The 13,367-nt window shown below is 40.3% G+C and overlaps 1 protein-coding gene across 12 annotated transcripts in view; it reads right to left on the bottom strand.

Moving 5' to 3' along the window:
• Positions 1-930: 930 nt before the first annotated feature.
• The window catches only part of PLAG1 (PLAG1 zinc finger), a 53,621-nt gene continuing 41,184 nt past the window's right edge, over positions 931-13,367 (bottom strand). For 4 of the 12 annotated variants that reach the window (XM_068188473.1, XM_068188485.1, XM_068188479.1 and 1 more), the window contains exons 2-4: positions 11,863-11,962; positions 7,731-8,089; positions 931-7,135 (exon numbers count right to left, since the gene is read on the bottom strand). In XM_068188473.1, coding sequence (XP_068044574.1) covers positions 5,872-7,135; positions 7,731-7,972 — 1,506 coding nt within the window. In that variant the 5' untranslated portion in view covers positions 7,973-8,089; positions 11,863-11,962 and the 3' untranslated portion in view covers positions 931-5,871. The remainder of the gene's footprint in view (positions 7,136-7,730; positions 8,090-11,862; positions 11,963-13,367) is intronic. The other 8 variants (XM_068188527.1, XM_068188548.1, XM_068188538.1 and 5 more) reach the window with 5 other exon arrangements.

Below are 13,367 nucleotides of genomic sequence, written 5' to 3'. Positions count from 1 at the left end.
AGAAACTCTGGCACAGAAGTGGCAAGTCAGCTCAGAGGAATGGGGTAGGAACACAAGAAAGGAAAGATGTCTCCATGTGGAGAAGGCAAAAGCCACCAACTCTCTCTAACAATCATTTCTCTCCAACTTGGTTACAGCAAGGAACCTAAAAAGCCATGATTCCAGCAGAAAAGGAGAGGAACTCAAAAGGGAAACCCAGACAGTGCTAAAGATGTTAACAAAATATGTTCCCAAAAACAATGAAATGTGAAATGCTAATCTTTTACTTTCCTGGCAAACAGTCTATGCTAAGGAACACCTGTGTGGAATGAGCAAGACGTAACTTTCTGCAGTTGTGTGCAGGCTGCTTGTCTGGCTGTGAGGCACCTCTTCCCCAAGCATTAGCCTGGCTTCTTCAGAAGTCAGTGCCACGGCCAGACAGACATCTATGGGATCATCTATGGGATCAACTGAGTTTCTCCTGGAAACACTGCAGAGAGACATCCCACATACTTTGTCTAGCACATGCCATGCCCTTGAAGTTTGTCCTGCAAACTAAAACAAACGATGTATGAGACTTGCACTAATCTGAAATGATGGACCTATGTGTCCCAAAGGAATGGTCCCACTATGGATACCCCAAACTTACCTTCCAGTGTCTCACAGTCTTTCAAAGTGCAATTTGATGGCAAACTCAATTGCTTCCTTCAGTTCAGATCTGTCTTGTCACAGAGACAGTAGCATCATCCAATTTGTTCCTTGGTGAAATCATGAAACGCAGGTATTTATGCCTTAGGATTTTTTGAAAAACTGACATTTTACCAGTCATAAATTATAAAGACAGTTATGCCTTTGCAAACTACTCCCAGCAAAACTGGATGGACTCTGTAATTACTTATTGCAATCCCAAACATGCAGATCAAGATTATCTAGTGAAATGCCAGGCATAAATTATTCATTAACTAAAACCATTCTGTAATTTTATTGATGTATTTTGTGGAGTTCACATATTTTTGTACAGCAAACATAACACTGTAGGCCACAAGAAGCTGCAGCACTATTGTTTAATAGCAGCAAGGTATATTTTATAATCAGGGTATGTGGACAATAAATAGTCTGTTTCTTTGGATGTGAATGTTTAAAATGAAGTTCTGCTGCAGCTTCATAATGTGATTGCTATTTTACAGAGCTTATACACAAAAATATATATGCAATCTTTTTGTCTATATTTTATACAAATACAACAGTAGTTTGTGAATACATTTTAAAGTACATATACATGATAAGCAACTCAATTTCCCATATCACAGGATAGCAAATTTTAAATGCAAGAAACATATACAAATTCAGTCTGGAATGCAGGGTTTTCTGTGTTCTTTTTTTTTTTCCTCTATTTTTTTTGACTCAAAACTTTTATCATTAAAAACATTTTAGCATACAAGTCCAAACAATTTTTCCACTAGCTAAAAATATAATTTCAGCAATCCGAGTCAGGTTTGGGTGTGACATCATTCACCAATATATTCTTCCCAGTTTTTGTCTAAGGCTTTTAGTAACATATAGTATGTTCTTCACTCCACACCATATAAAAAGCCCACATTTAACATTAACTAGCAGTCACCTATTTTTGTGAACAAGAGCTGGGCTTGTCAGCGTTTAAATTTGCATGTCCAAAATTTTACTTTTGCAAGTGCATATGAATACATTGTGGTGTTGCACAAAGTTCATTAATGACAAATTAAGTCACAGTATAAAAATATATCATACAACTATAGGTCTAGTATAGTCCTTTTTTTTCTATGGGTAAAAATACATCTGAATGAGACAGGGAGGTTTGTAGCACCATGAGAGGAGTTGTATCCCAAGTTACATTAGCAGCATGATCCAATATAACAATATTGCAGGAGTGTTTCTGAGGAGATAAACATTCACTCTGGTTCAACTGTACCACTGAAGCTTATACTGAAAAGTGTTTACATATGATTAGCAATAGTTCTGTGTCACTTCCAGGGCTAGATAACTGTTATCAAAAGACACTGCCTTCCAACAAAAGTAAGACACCCTTATTGCATAAAAGCTTTGGGACTACCCAAACACATTTTGAACTACTGTGGCATTACTTGTAAGTTGAGCATGATGCTAAGTAAGCTGTGGTTTAAACTGTACACTGGGGGGAAGCAGGATGGGCAGCTAAGCCTATAATGGTTTACTACATATCAGATAAGTACATATATTTCAGAGGCTTATCTATAGACTGAGAAGAATACAGGAGAAGCTGCTAAACCAGTGTATGAGACAGACATAACAAAGGATGCAGGATCCCCATAGCATTTACGGATGCAGGATCAGGCCCAAAGTTAACTTCAGACAGCAGCATAGCGATGATAGGATGTGATTAAAAAAAATCTGTATCAAATACTGCATGTTAAATATTTTTGACAAAGTTTACCATCAAGAACTCCAGAAGACAGTTTGCAAACGGTGAGGACAAACTCCTAATTGTTTTTGACTGGTATTCAAAATGGCAGTAGAAGACAGTGTAGTTTGAAACATGTAAACCTAGTAAAAACCATTGTAAAACCCTTAAGAAAGACACACTGGTTCTGTGCAATATAGCAAATTGATAAGAAAACACTGTAAAAATGTACCTGTTTAAAATTACAATGTCTACCATTTTGTACACAAAGCATTATACCAAAGGCCTACATATATGTAATCTAATGGCACTTGAAACAAATTATAATAAAAGGTTTTATAATAAAAAGCATAACCTGTAAGAAATTTTCTTAAAAGGTTTAGGTTTTCTTTTTGAAAGTGCTATATCTTGTAATATGTGTAACATAGAGGTTGACCAAGCTTTATTTTAAAAAATATTGGCCTATAATACAAGTTTAGCTCACTAGGCAAATGATCCTGAAAATATGTACTCTTAACATTCATTATTAGCTTAATAAAGCAATCAGCTCTGGCTCATGTTTCAGTCAGTATATGGTTTTTAAAAACCGCTACTGCCAAATTAACAATAAATCACTCTATTCCACAATTTACTACTAAATAAAGCACAAGCAACAAGTACACAAAAATATATATATTAAAAAAAAAAAAAACAAAACAACAAAACAACCTTACTAGAAGTTTAGAAGTTGCACAAAGAGTGGTGCATGATCAGCCAGCCCTCCCCCCTCCCACCAAGAATCCATGGGAAATCAAGAAAACGGGATTTAAAAACTGATTTCATAGTGGCCAATATTGACTCTGCCTAAGCGATGCTCAAAAGCACTCTGGTGGTGTTGGTATTGCTTAAAGGGTCAGTCTGCTTCCATGTTACCCTACATCCTAGTTCAGCTGCAAACACTCTGGGTGCAGCCACCCACTGAAACCCTGACTGAATGAGGTTCAATATCTTGTCTGAGGTCTCTATTTCTCAAGTGAAATGTATATCTAACTCCAAGTGAAATGTCAATCCCTTTACAGGAAGCTAAGGCACGAAGAAAGTAGTAAGGGTTCTGGCTACACCCTAAGAAACGGGTGTTGGTAAAGTCTCTGTGGGTTTTGGTTTTTACGAAGTCTTTCGGCAGCTGGGGCTGATAACAAGTGGCTCCAGACTGGAAATTTGTGTGCCAGAGGCTGCCCAGGGAGGGCACCGCTGCCCGGTCACACTGCTGGGCCAGCTGCAAGATGCCAAGCACTCACAGCTCTCCTCTGCTGCAGGGAAAGTTGCAGATGCTTGGCTCCACACAGGACATAACCCACTGCAGGAATTAAGTCCATTTATCTTCATCTCATATTAAAAGGACTGAGAATAAACCCAAGTTTTTCTTAGATGCGTTACGGTCGTTCATGTAAACTAGAGCTACATTCGGTTGCATTCAGCTTGTGCTCTGTTCATCTGTGTTTTTCTTTCCTTTAGAAAGGTGAATGGAAAAAAAGCAATATTGAACAAATCATTCAACTGAAGATGTAAGCAAGCGAGCAATCTGTTTCACAGAAACCAGAGGAAGCAGTCGTGAAGCAGAGCTAAATGCCCACTTTGAGATAACATGCTCCTAAACCCAAAATCTAAGAGTAGTTTGCAGAATTTCAAAAGGTATTTTCCTTATTAATACATCCTTATTTTAATGCCTTTGGAACACAAACACATTTATAAAAATGTTATTTTTCAGTAATAAAATTTAAATACACATATGTATAAAATAGTAAAACTACACCTGCATATTGCTCCTAGCATTAAAAAAAAACAGTAGGAGCTACTGATAAAACATCTGGAGCATGAGCTCCTTAAATGGGAGCAACTTTTGTTTCTGTGAAGTATATTTAGTTTAACCACTTAAAACCTTATATCAATTCTCATTATTGTTTGAGAGATACTAATGTACTAGATTTCCATTTTTTAATTCCTTGTACAAAAATGACAAGGAAAATAATGTTATTGTTGAATTACAGCAAATATAGTTTGCTTTTATGCATCACAGGGTTGGTTGTTTTTTTAGGTTTTTTTTTTCCTCTTTTGGTTATTAGGGGTTGGGGAATAGAATATATATTGCATTAGGTAAAAGTGGTGTAAGCAATATGCTTTTACTTCACTCCTAAGAGTCCTGTCTTTAAATCTTGGCAATGGGCAAAAAGTCCCTAACCAAGTACCCAGGTGTAGAAAGTGTGATTAACAGCTAACTTGTTGCTTAGGAGGACACAACACACCATGTAACACAACTGAAAAGATCACTCCAATAAAAACAAAACAAAACAAACTGGTAGTTGCAAATTTACATTCACTTTCTGACTGCACACTAGTTTTGAACTGAAAATAGGTACACACTTTCTGGCTGGACTTGATCCACCCTTTGGCGGTGGCAGCGGGGAGAAGACTGACGCCTACAAACGTGAACACACTACTGGAAGGTTCCTATGCAGTACTCTTTCTATGCTACTAAAGAGAGAAAACAGCAAGTTAAGAATTAAAACAAAAACTGCGACAAAATATTCTGCATTACTACATTACACTTTTATATTTCAAGATCAGCCATTAATTTTGCCTGTTTCCCTATACCAGAGTCACAAAAGCAGAGCAACAGTTTCAAATTCAACTTGAAACATCTGTCTTTTAGGCAAGCAGAGATTCTCTGTCGAAATTCTGTTCAGCCCTAATTTTAGAGAATTATACTAATTTTTTTTCTTCTGTTATCCATAACAGGCTACCAAAATTTAAGCCAGAAAATGGCAAAATTCTTAACAACTTTTATAATGACTTTAATACAAGTCAAAATGCTATATATATGTACATGTGTATATATGGACTTCTATATATACACACACAAGTTTTCAGAAAAATCTGAATTCTATATTTATTTTAAAAATTTAGATTTGTCATTAGAGAACAGGTCAGATGTGTCACCATTTGGGAAGAGGATTTGTTTGGAAACAGACTGGAGACTTTTTTCCCCAAATCTCAGGAATTCTTGTGATACATATTTTAAATTGATTATTTGCAAACAGTAAAACATATTAAAAGGTAAAAGTGGCAGTTCTACCACTGACATTAATAAAACAGAATAGCTGGTATGGTTGAAAAAGTTTTAAAAACGGGATGAGTGTTGTGAGTTTGCTTGGGATGACTTTCTACTGAACATTTTAAATGTGTAAATTGGCAGTGAAAATGAAAACAATACAATGAGACTGTTTAAAAAAAAAAACAACAAACCAAAGTAAACACAGCTGAGAATAAACACTTTCAAAACATTTTAAAAAAGTTAATTTAAATTTCTTACTGGCTTCATGAGATTGGTACTGTACAAAAGCAGAGAATTTATAATGTCTTATAGTAGGCACTAAGTTAAAAATGGTCACCTAAGGCATTTCTACAAATAGACAGTTAACAAGCCAGCTTTGTACATCCTATTGGAAAGCTTGATGAAATCGTGGTAGGGTGGTGGTTGTGCTTAGACTGCTTGTGAAAGCTGCTGACAATGAGTGCAGAGACCCAAGACCTATACTATTGCTAGGATCTTGTGGATCCTGGGTTTGTGGTGGAAGTTGAGTCATAGAAGAATGTGCCTCCTCTTGCGTATAACTCATCCCGAGGTTTCCCACTGAAACAGAAGGATTATAGGGAGGGCCATTTACAGGTATGAAGTTGAACAGCTGAGAAAAGTCCAATGATGGGGCGTTTAGAGGTTCGCTAATAGGAACGGAGCCCTTGGAAAGGGAAACTTCCCCAGACCCATCATCTAGTGGCCCTACTTGTGGATCCAGCCCTAGTTTTGATGAAGATGCTTGAGAATCCTGGGATGAAGAAGGCATTCCACTTTGCAACTCCATTAAGTAACTTTCAATTTCCCCTTTCAATGGCTGTTCTTTTTCAGGCATAGAAATTGAGTATGAGGTAGTACCGAGTGGGTATTTCAACGACAGCTGGTGAGAAGGGTGGACAGACTCCATATCTATTGGACAAGGCATTCCCAATGGTAACGATGTGGCAACCATTTGGTGTGCAGATGCAGAACTCTGCATGGACTGAATCTGAGTGTTGTAGAGATTTAATTGCAAAGTGTTTGTAAATGGCTTTGATGTCAGTTCACTGGAAGGTAAAGACATCACTGGAAGCAGCTCATCCTTAATAGGCACAGAAACATTGCAGGTAAATGGATCTAGAAGGTCCATTGGCTCTGTTTTGACCTTCAGAAGTTCTTGGTTGTGACTTTTCTTCATGTGGCGCGTGAGGTGATCCTTCCGCCCAAATCTCTGTGCACAGTACTGACAGAGGAAGTCCTTTCTTCCAGTGTGCACTACCATGTGTCTGCGGACATCCTTTCGGGTGTAGAACCGACGATCACAGTGTTCACACTGGTGCTTTTTCTCCTTCACTCCACCCGACGACTTGCCTGCATGAGTTTTTAGGTGCTCCAGCAGCACTCCTGTGCTTTCAAAAGTCTGCAAACATACCTTACAGGTGAGGTCACCACTTGTTGCAGCATGCAAAGCCAGGTGACGTTTGAACCCAAGCTTGGTATTGTAGTTCTTTCCACATTCTTCACACTTAAAGGCCTCTTTGTTGGGATTGTGTGTATGTAGGTGATTCTTTAGGTGATCTTTTCGGTGAAACATTTTCTCACAATAATTACACTTGTGGGTTTTCTCAGGAGAATGAGTAGCCATATGCCTTTAAACACAGATATATTCTGTAAGTAATTATTTTGATCAAAAAACACACGTGCTCATTTTTTAATGGCAGCTAAATACTACACTAAGGGCTGCTTTGCAACAGAACCTTTTAACTGAAAGCATGACACTACAAAGACAGTTTGACAAATTTAAATATAGCAAAACGCGAGCCATTTCTCTTAAATTGACACTTTAGTTTTGGTGGGTCTTAGCTACGGTAACAGGGGTATATGGGCAAGTATGAAAGTACTCGTGTAAAAGTCCATAGCCAAAGAACTTTCAGTCCATACTCTTTTTCTTGTGACAATTCCTTATACAAATGAAAATTCTACTCTCATTAAAAACAAAACAAAACAAAACAAAAACAAACAAACAGAAAACAAAAGCAGAAAACAAATTAAGAAACAAAATCAAAGACATTAGCTTGCAAACTTAGGTAATTTAGAATTCTAGAAACAATCCAATAGCTACTTTAATTAACACATCCTCTCTGCAATCAGCTGAAGGCGTACAGAAATATATACTTTTACACGGCTTAACACGGCCAACATAAAATAGATAATATAATCTGAAAGATAAATAGAGTTTAATACCTTAGTAATTTGTACTTAGAAACAAAGGCCTTGGTGCAGTCTTGTTGTGTGCACTTGTAGGGCCTCTCTCCTGTGTGAGAGTATGAGTGAACCTTTAATTTCTCAACACTGTTAAAGGCCTTGTCACACAGTTGGCAAGGAAAGTTTTTTCTTGGTTTGGTTTCACCACGCTTACGTTTCCCTGAAGGGACTTTCTGGGTATCTCTTACTTCTGACAAATCACCAGGAATGACAGTGGCCATCGCAGCCTAAACCAGGCCTTCTTGTTGGACACTTGGGAATTGCCCAACTCCACTAAATGATTTAGCTTTAGATGGCTTCTCAAGTTTCATGTGGTCGTAAAAGAAAGCAAAAGGGGACTGGAAAAAAAAAATAAGAAACAACTAGTTTGTAACTAAACTTAGATTTTGAAGTTTACTTGCTATGTGATGCTTCTGAATAAAACTTAAAAATAAAGTTAGGTTCAGCTGGTCTAATGTAATACCTACAGGTTTCTTTATACTATTTGCTGCAACTCTTAAAATGCATTGCTCAGGATGAACAGATCCACATATGCCCTGAAATCACACCTCACAACTTTCCCCTCAAGCACTGATGGAGAACAGCAGAGTTTCTGTCAGATTAAGGGAGGCATCAGGCAAAGACCCTACCTACCCAGGCACCTTTTGGCAGCTTCCGATTTCAAAGGAATTATAGCCGCGCCTGTGGTGTTTGCACAGACATCCTCCCTCCAACCCCCCACCCCCAACTATCAAAGCCTGTAAGCCTCAAAATGTTTGAAAACCTGCACAAAACACAGCAGTACCCATGCAGACACTATGGAGGGCAAAGCTCATGTTCCCTTTTGGATATACCTCCCTCCCCATGATTACTGCACATCTGTGCATCTACTCTGGCAAAATACATGCACTGCCAATGATGCCTAACACGGGTGAAATTCTCCTGTAAACTCACTCTCTGCTAACAGACACTTGATCTATGAATGGCAGAAGTCCAACGGATTAAGGTTAGATTAGACAGGTCAGGGTTTTATCAGCCAAGTGCTGGAGACCCCCAGCCTCCTGATGCTACCCTGTGAGACATGAAGGCTGTAAGCATTCAGACTCAGGCTAGCTCAGGATGGAGGATCCAAGTCCTGCCCCTGTGGCACAGCAAAATGCCAACTAAACCGGAGGCTTTCATTGTAAGGAGGTGCGTGACGTGATCCTTGTGTCTCACTTGTGGGTGAGAAGTTTTAAATTCGTCATCTGGTATCATATAGTAGCAACTGGGCACCTGCCACCACAGGGCACTCAACAGCCCTCCTTTGTCAGGGGTTGCTGACAGCTTCGCTTCATCCTTGGAGCACAACTGCTACTACAGATACCAAAATCCTGTGCTACCCAGAGTGGGAAGGGTGGAGCGTGAGGTCTGCAGCAGCAGGGACAAGGAGGACAGCAGGGCAGCACTCAATGCAAGCATTTTTGAGGGCTGGAAAGCCCTAAAATTTAGCCTTTCTCCCTTGAAAGTGCCACCACCCACCCCCAACCCCGGTGTCATGGCTGGCAGCTGCTGTCCCCTCTGGTCTCTGCTGGGGCAGCTGCGCAGGAGGCAGCCGGGCCGGGCGGCACCAGGGCCGAGCAGTGGCCGGGCCAGGGCTCGGTGTCCGGGCAGCGCCAGAGCCCTGGCAGCAGGGCCAGGGAAGCCGCAGCTGCTGGGACAGGTGGAGCTGGGCAGCTGGAGCCGGGCAGGCACCACCAGGCTGCAGCTGCTCCAGCCCAACGCCACCTCCCTGGAAAATAAACCGGCCTCCTTCCTGCTGGCAGGGAGGGAGGCCGGGTAGCTGGGAGGGAGCCCCGGCCTGAGCTATCCTCTCACCCCTGCTGAGGCTCAGCAGAGATGGAGGGAGCCAACTGCTCCAGAGAGAAGTGGAGAGCAGCGCCCAGGTGTGCCAGGGGATAACAACACGGTCCTTGCAAGTGCCCCAGCATGGTCCCTGAAGAAAGCGAGAAGGAAAAAAAGCCTGTGTTTTCCTCTATGCATGGCAGGACAAGAGAAGCAGGGAGAGGAAGAAGGGGAAGTGCCTCTTTAATGTCTGCATTTTAAGAATTCCTCAGACCTCCGTTTGAAATCCTCCATTTGAAATGTGTACACAGAATATGTCTTTGTCTAAGCCTTTTCCTCCCTCCTCCCCATTTTCCCTTGTCTTTAGAGGAGGAGAGAAGTACTGGCACATCAAGATGGAAATCTGCTTCCTTTCAACCCTAAAGTCCTTGAATGACAGGTTAAACTATGCTACCTCCTTTAAACAAGCAGTTTTGCAAGACCACCTTATTCCCTTAAATTTCATAAGGAAACACTAACTTCTTTTAAAGATACCTAGTGAGAGAAAAGGCATTTCTTTAAGGACTCTATTGATTTCAGATTTGTCTGAAACTCATTCCCATTCGTGGGAGGAAGCCTGGAGACATCAGTTCCATGAGTGGGAAAATGCACAGGTCTTCAAAGTATCAGCTTAATTTTATTTTCTGTCTCATAATCAACAATCTAGTTCACTAATTCTAGCTCATAAAGGACAGTTGTTTTGAAACCTAAGAGCAATAATTTTCTTCAATAGAAGTGAATGAAGACCAGTTCCAAAGACTTCAATGAAGCCACCAATGTAATCAAAAGGAGAGTCTGATTCACATCAAAGTTGTGATATATCTGTTGACTGAAAGTTGTTTTTTTAATATAGGCTTTAACCAGAATCAGGTAATAAAATTAATTTTGTTCTTCTGATAATGAACACACTGGTCTTCAGTGCATATTGGCCTGAATGTAGAACGAAATTTTGTTTTAGTCTAATCTGACAAATGAAGTTCAGGGGGGAGAAGAAAGTCCACCCTGACCTGCACTTGCACAGGGTACTTTTATACCACACAGGCACCTGCATGAGACCCATCACACGGAGCTGAGCACAGCAGTCACAGCCCTCACCACATGGCCAGGGCACACTTACAGCCCCAACGGGGCACGAGGGCTCCAGCCCCTCTGCCCCCCCTGCCAAAACCATACCTAGCTTGAGACAGGGAAGTCAGGATTAGCAGAAAAGGCAAGGGAACAGTCTCCACAGTCTGCTGCACAAGAGTGGCACTACTTTGGCTCAGCAGCAAGGGGAGTCGGTGCCCAGATGGTGACAAGAGAAGTGGGGACAGCAGGAAAGATACAGAGAAAGAGGATGAGCCACCACAGGGAGGGAGAGTGGACAGAACAGGGATGGGGGTGTAGGGCTAGGGAGGCTCAAGTTGTGCTGCATAGGCGTTGGGAATATCTAAGGACATGATGAAAGGGGTGGGCTGGTAACACTGGGGTGGGTGGGAAGGAACTGAACGTGCATCAAGCTGGGGAGATGCAGGACATGAGGCCATGCAGCAGGGTGAATCTGACGTGATGTCAATAGCAGCCTTCATTATGAAACAGCATATTAAGCTTAACAAATTAACATCTGACAACTTCTCACTCCTTTTCTCAATGCAAAGATCACACCTCAGGCTGGAGACCATCCTATATTCAGGCCAATATAAGATCACTGTTTTCTTCTCCAAAATTTTAGGTAACCTAGCTGCTGTGCAAGTCAGAACATTCACAGGGATGAAAAATTTGGTTTCTGTTCCTCTATGATCAAAACTAATTAAGCTGACTTTGAACTGTGTTTAAGTGTCCTTAACAATGCATCATTAGAACAAATATAGTGTGGATCCAATCTTTGACAATGACAGTTTTATTAAAAAACACGTATGCACTATTATCTCAGTATCACTTCTCAAAAGGTGAGGCAATTAAGAATGTCAGTACTGATCTCTTTCCTTTTTTTGGGTGTGGATATATAGACTGAGCAATGGAGATAAAATTTTAAAAAAACACTGATCCTCAAATATTAAATTTTTCAAAGACCAGCTGAAAGAATTTTATGAGTAATACTGCCTGCTTGTGTCTCAACATATTATCACTTAAAATCCATATTCTTACTGGTGCTTTCACAACTGCAGGATGAATGATTATATGCAGTATCAAATATAACAAACACATTACACAAAAGCTTATATATAATACTATTTTTAAAGAAGCATATATTTAAAGAGGATTAAAGCAGCCTCTGTTCAATGCACACCTGATGTTTGCCCACTAAAGTCCTCAGATTTTGGTCTTAACCAGTTCCGCTGACTCTTCTTGGAGGAAACCAGAATCCAGTACTTCCCATTTTTACTGGTCTGAAAAACAAAAGGAACAACGGACTAGACTCCAGCGAAACCAGTGCATTCATAAAGGCTGTGATGCGGCAAGACCAGGGATTGGAAAGAATCAGAAAGGAAAAGTTAAAAGGGACAGATCCAACCCATGCACAGAACATTATATACTGTTAATTATAAACTGTAGGAATCATTCTTGCATTATCAGTAGCAATTATGCACTTCAATTTGCAGTATACTTACATAATTTCAACTAATGCTATGCTGGACAGTGACACATAAAGAGATAAAATTAGACAAAAGCAGAGTTTTCATATAGTTAAAAAAAATCCACAGACCACAAATAATTTAGATGTAACAGCAAAACATGTGACATGCTGGGCCCAGACTTGAGTTTCTTACTCAGAAAGGACTGAATAAGAGAAGATTCTGGATTAGGCCCAACTTTACTAGAATCTAATGCCTTCATTCTGCTTAATTATACAGGAAATAGCAGCTTAAAAGGTGACCTGCAAAGGAAAATAAAATTAATTTTAAAAAAATAATAAAACCTCTTAATGATTAACATGCTACAGGTAAATCCCAAAGGAGGGCAAGTCTAGGTATGCCTGAGCAAACTGAGAGGGCCTTTTTGGAATTTCCCTTGTATCTCCCTTTCCCCTGCCATCATCCTTTTACAAATTTGCAGCAAGTCTTCCTTGTCTTGCTAGAAGGCCTCCTGGATGACACAGGTATACACAGAAAACCTGTTCAGTGCCTCTTTGTAATGGGGAGGTTTATCCTGTCCAATTCTTCCAGATGTGTAAGGGCAAAGCCCTATACATACCCCACAGCAGGCTGAAGCTGTTTGGCAGGAGCCCTGTAGTAATGTAACATTTCCCCTCACACAAAACATTTTCCCTTCTGGCTCCTCATTCATTCCAGAAATCATTCTTCCTTTTGATACCGAGTTCAGCTCTGCACAGCCCCAGCATCCTCTGTTGGTGAGCATGAATGTGAGCAAACAGGTGTCCCTTAATACCTATTAATGTCAGAAGTGCTTAAGAGCAACCAACTGAAGTTCTCTGATGGCTGAGGAACATTTATGTGGGGCTTTGTGGCAGGAGGCAGAAACAGCTCCAGTACTCAAAGAAAAAGTTCTGTTTTCAACTAATCAGCACAACCCTCACCTCCATTTTTTGGGGTTCCCAAATCATCTTGTTTAAGGGAGAAAATGAAAATGACTCCTGATCTCCTCTCCCAGCAAGACCCTTATAAATCCATTCCCCTGCAATGCCCATCTCAACATCTTCCACTATCACAAAGGAAGAGTTTCATTCCCCACATGTTTCTACTGAGGTACTACTATTGTTAAGTGTTGCTACTAATGTACTACTATTGTTAGGTAGACAATATTTAAGACAGACACATAGATGTAATGGACTAA

The sequence above is a fragment of the Anomalospiza imberbis genome, chromosome 1, assembly GCF_031753505.1.
Source record: "Anomalospiza imberbis isolate Cuckoo-Finch-1a 21T00152 chromosome 1, ASM3175350v1, whole genome shotgun sequence".
NCBI classification, from domain to species: domain Eukaryota; kingdom Metazoa; phylum Chordata; class Aves; order Passeriformes; family Viduidae; genus Anomalospiza; species Anomalospiza imberbis.
The sequence above is the reverse complement of the archived record's forward strand: the minus strand, read 5'-3'. Positions and strand labels throughout refer to the sequence as shown.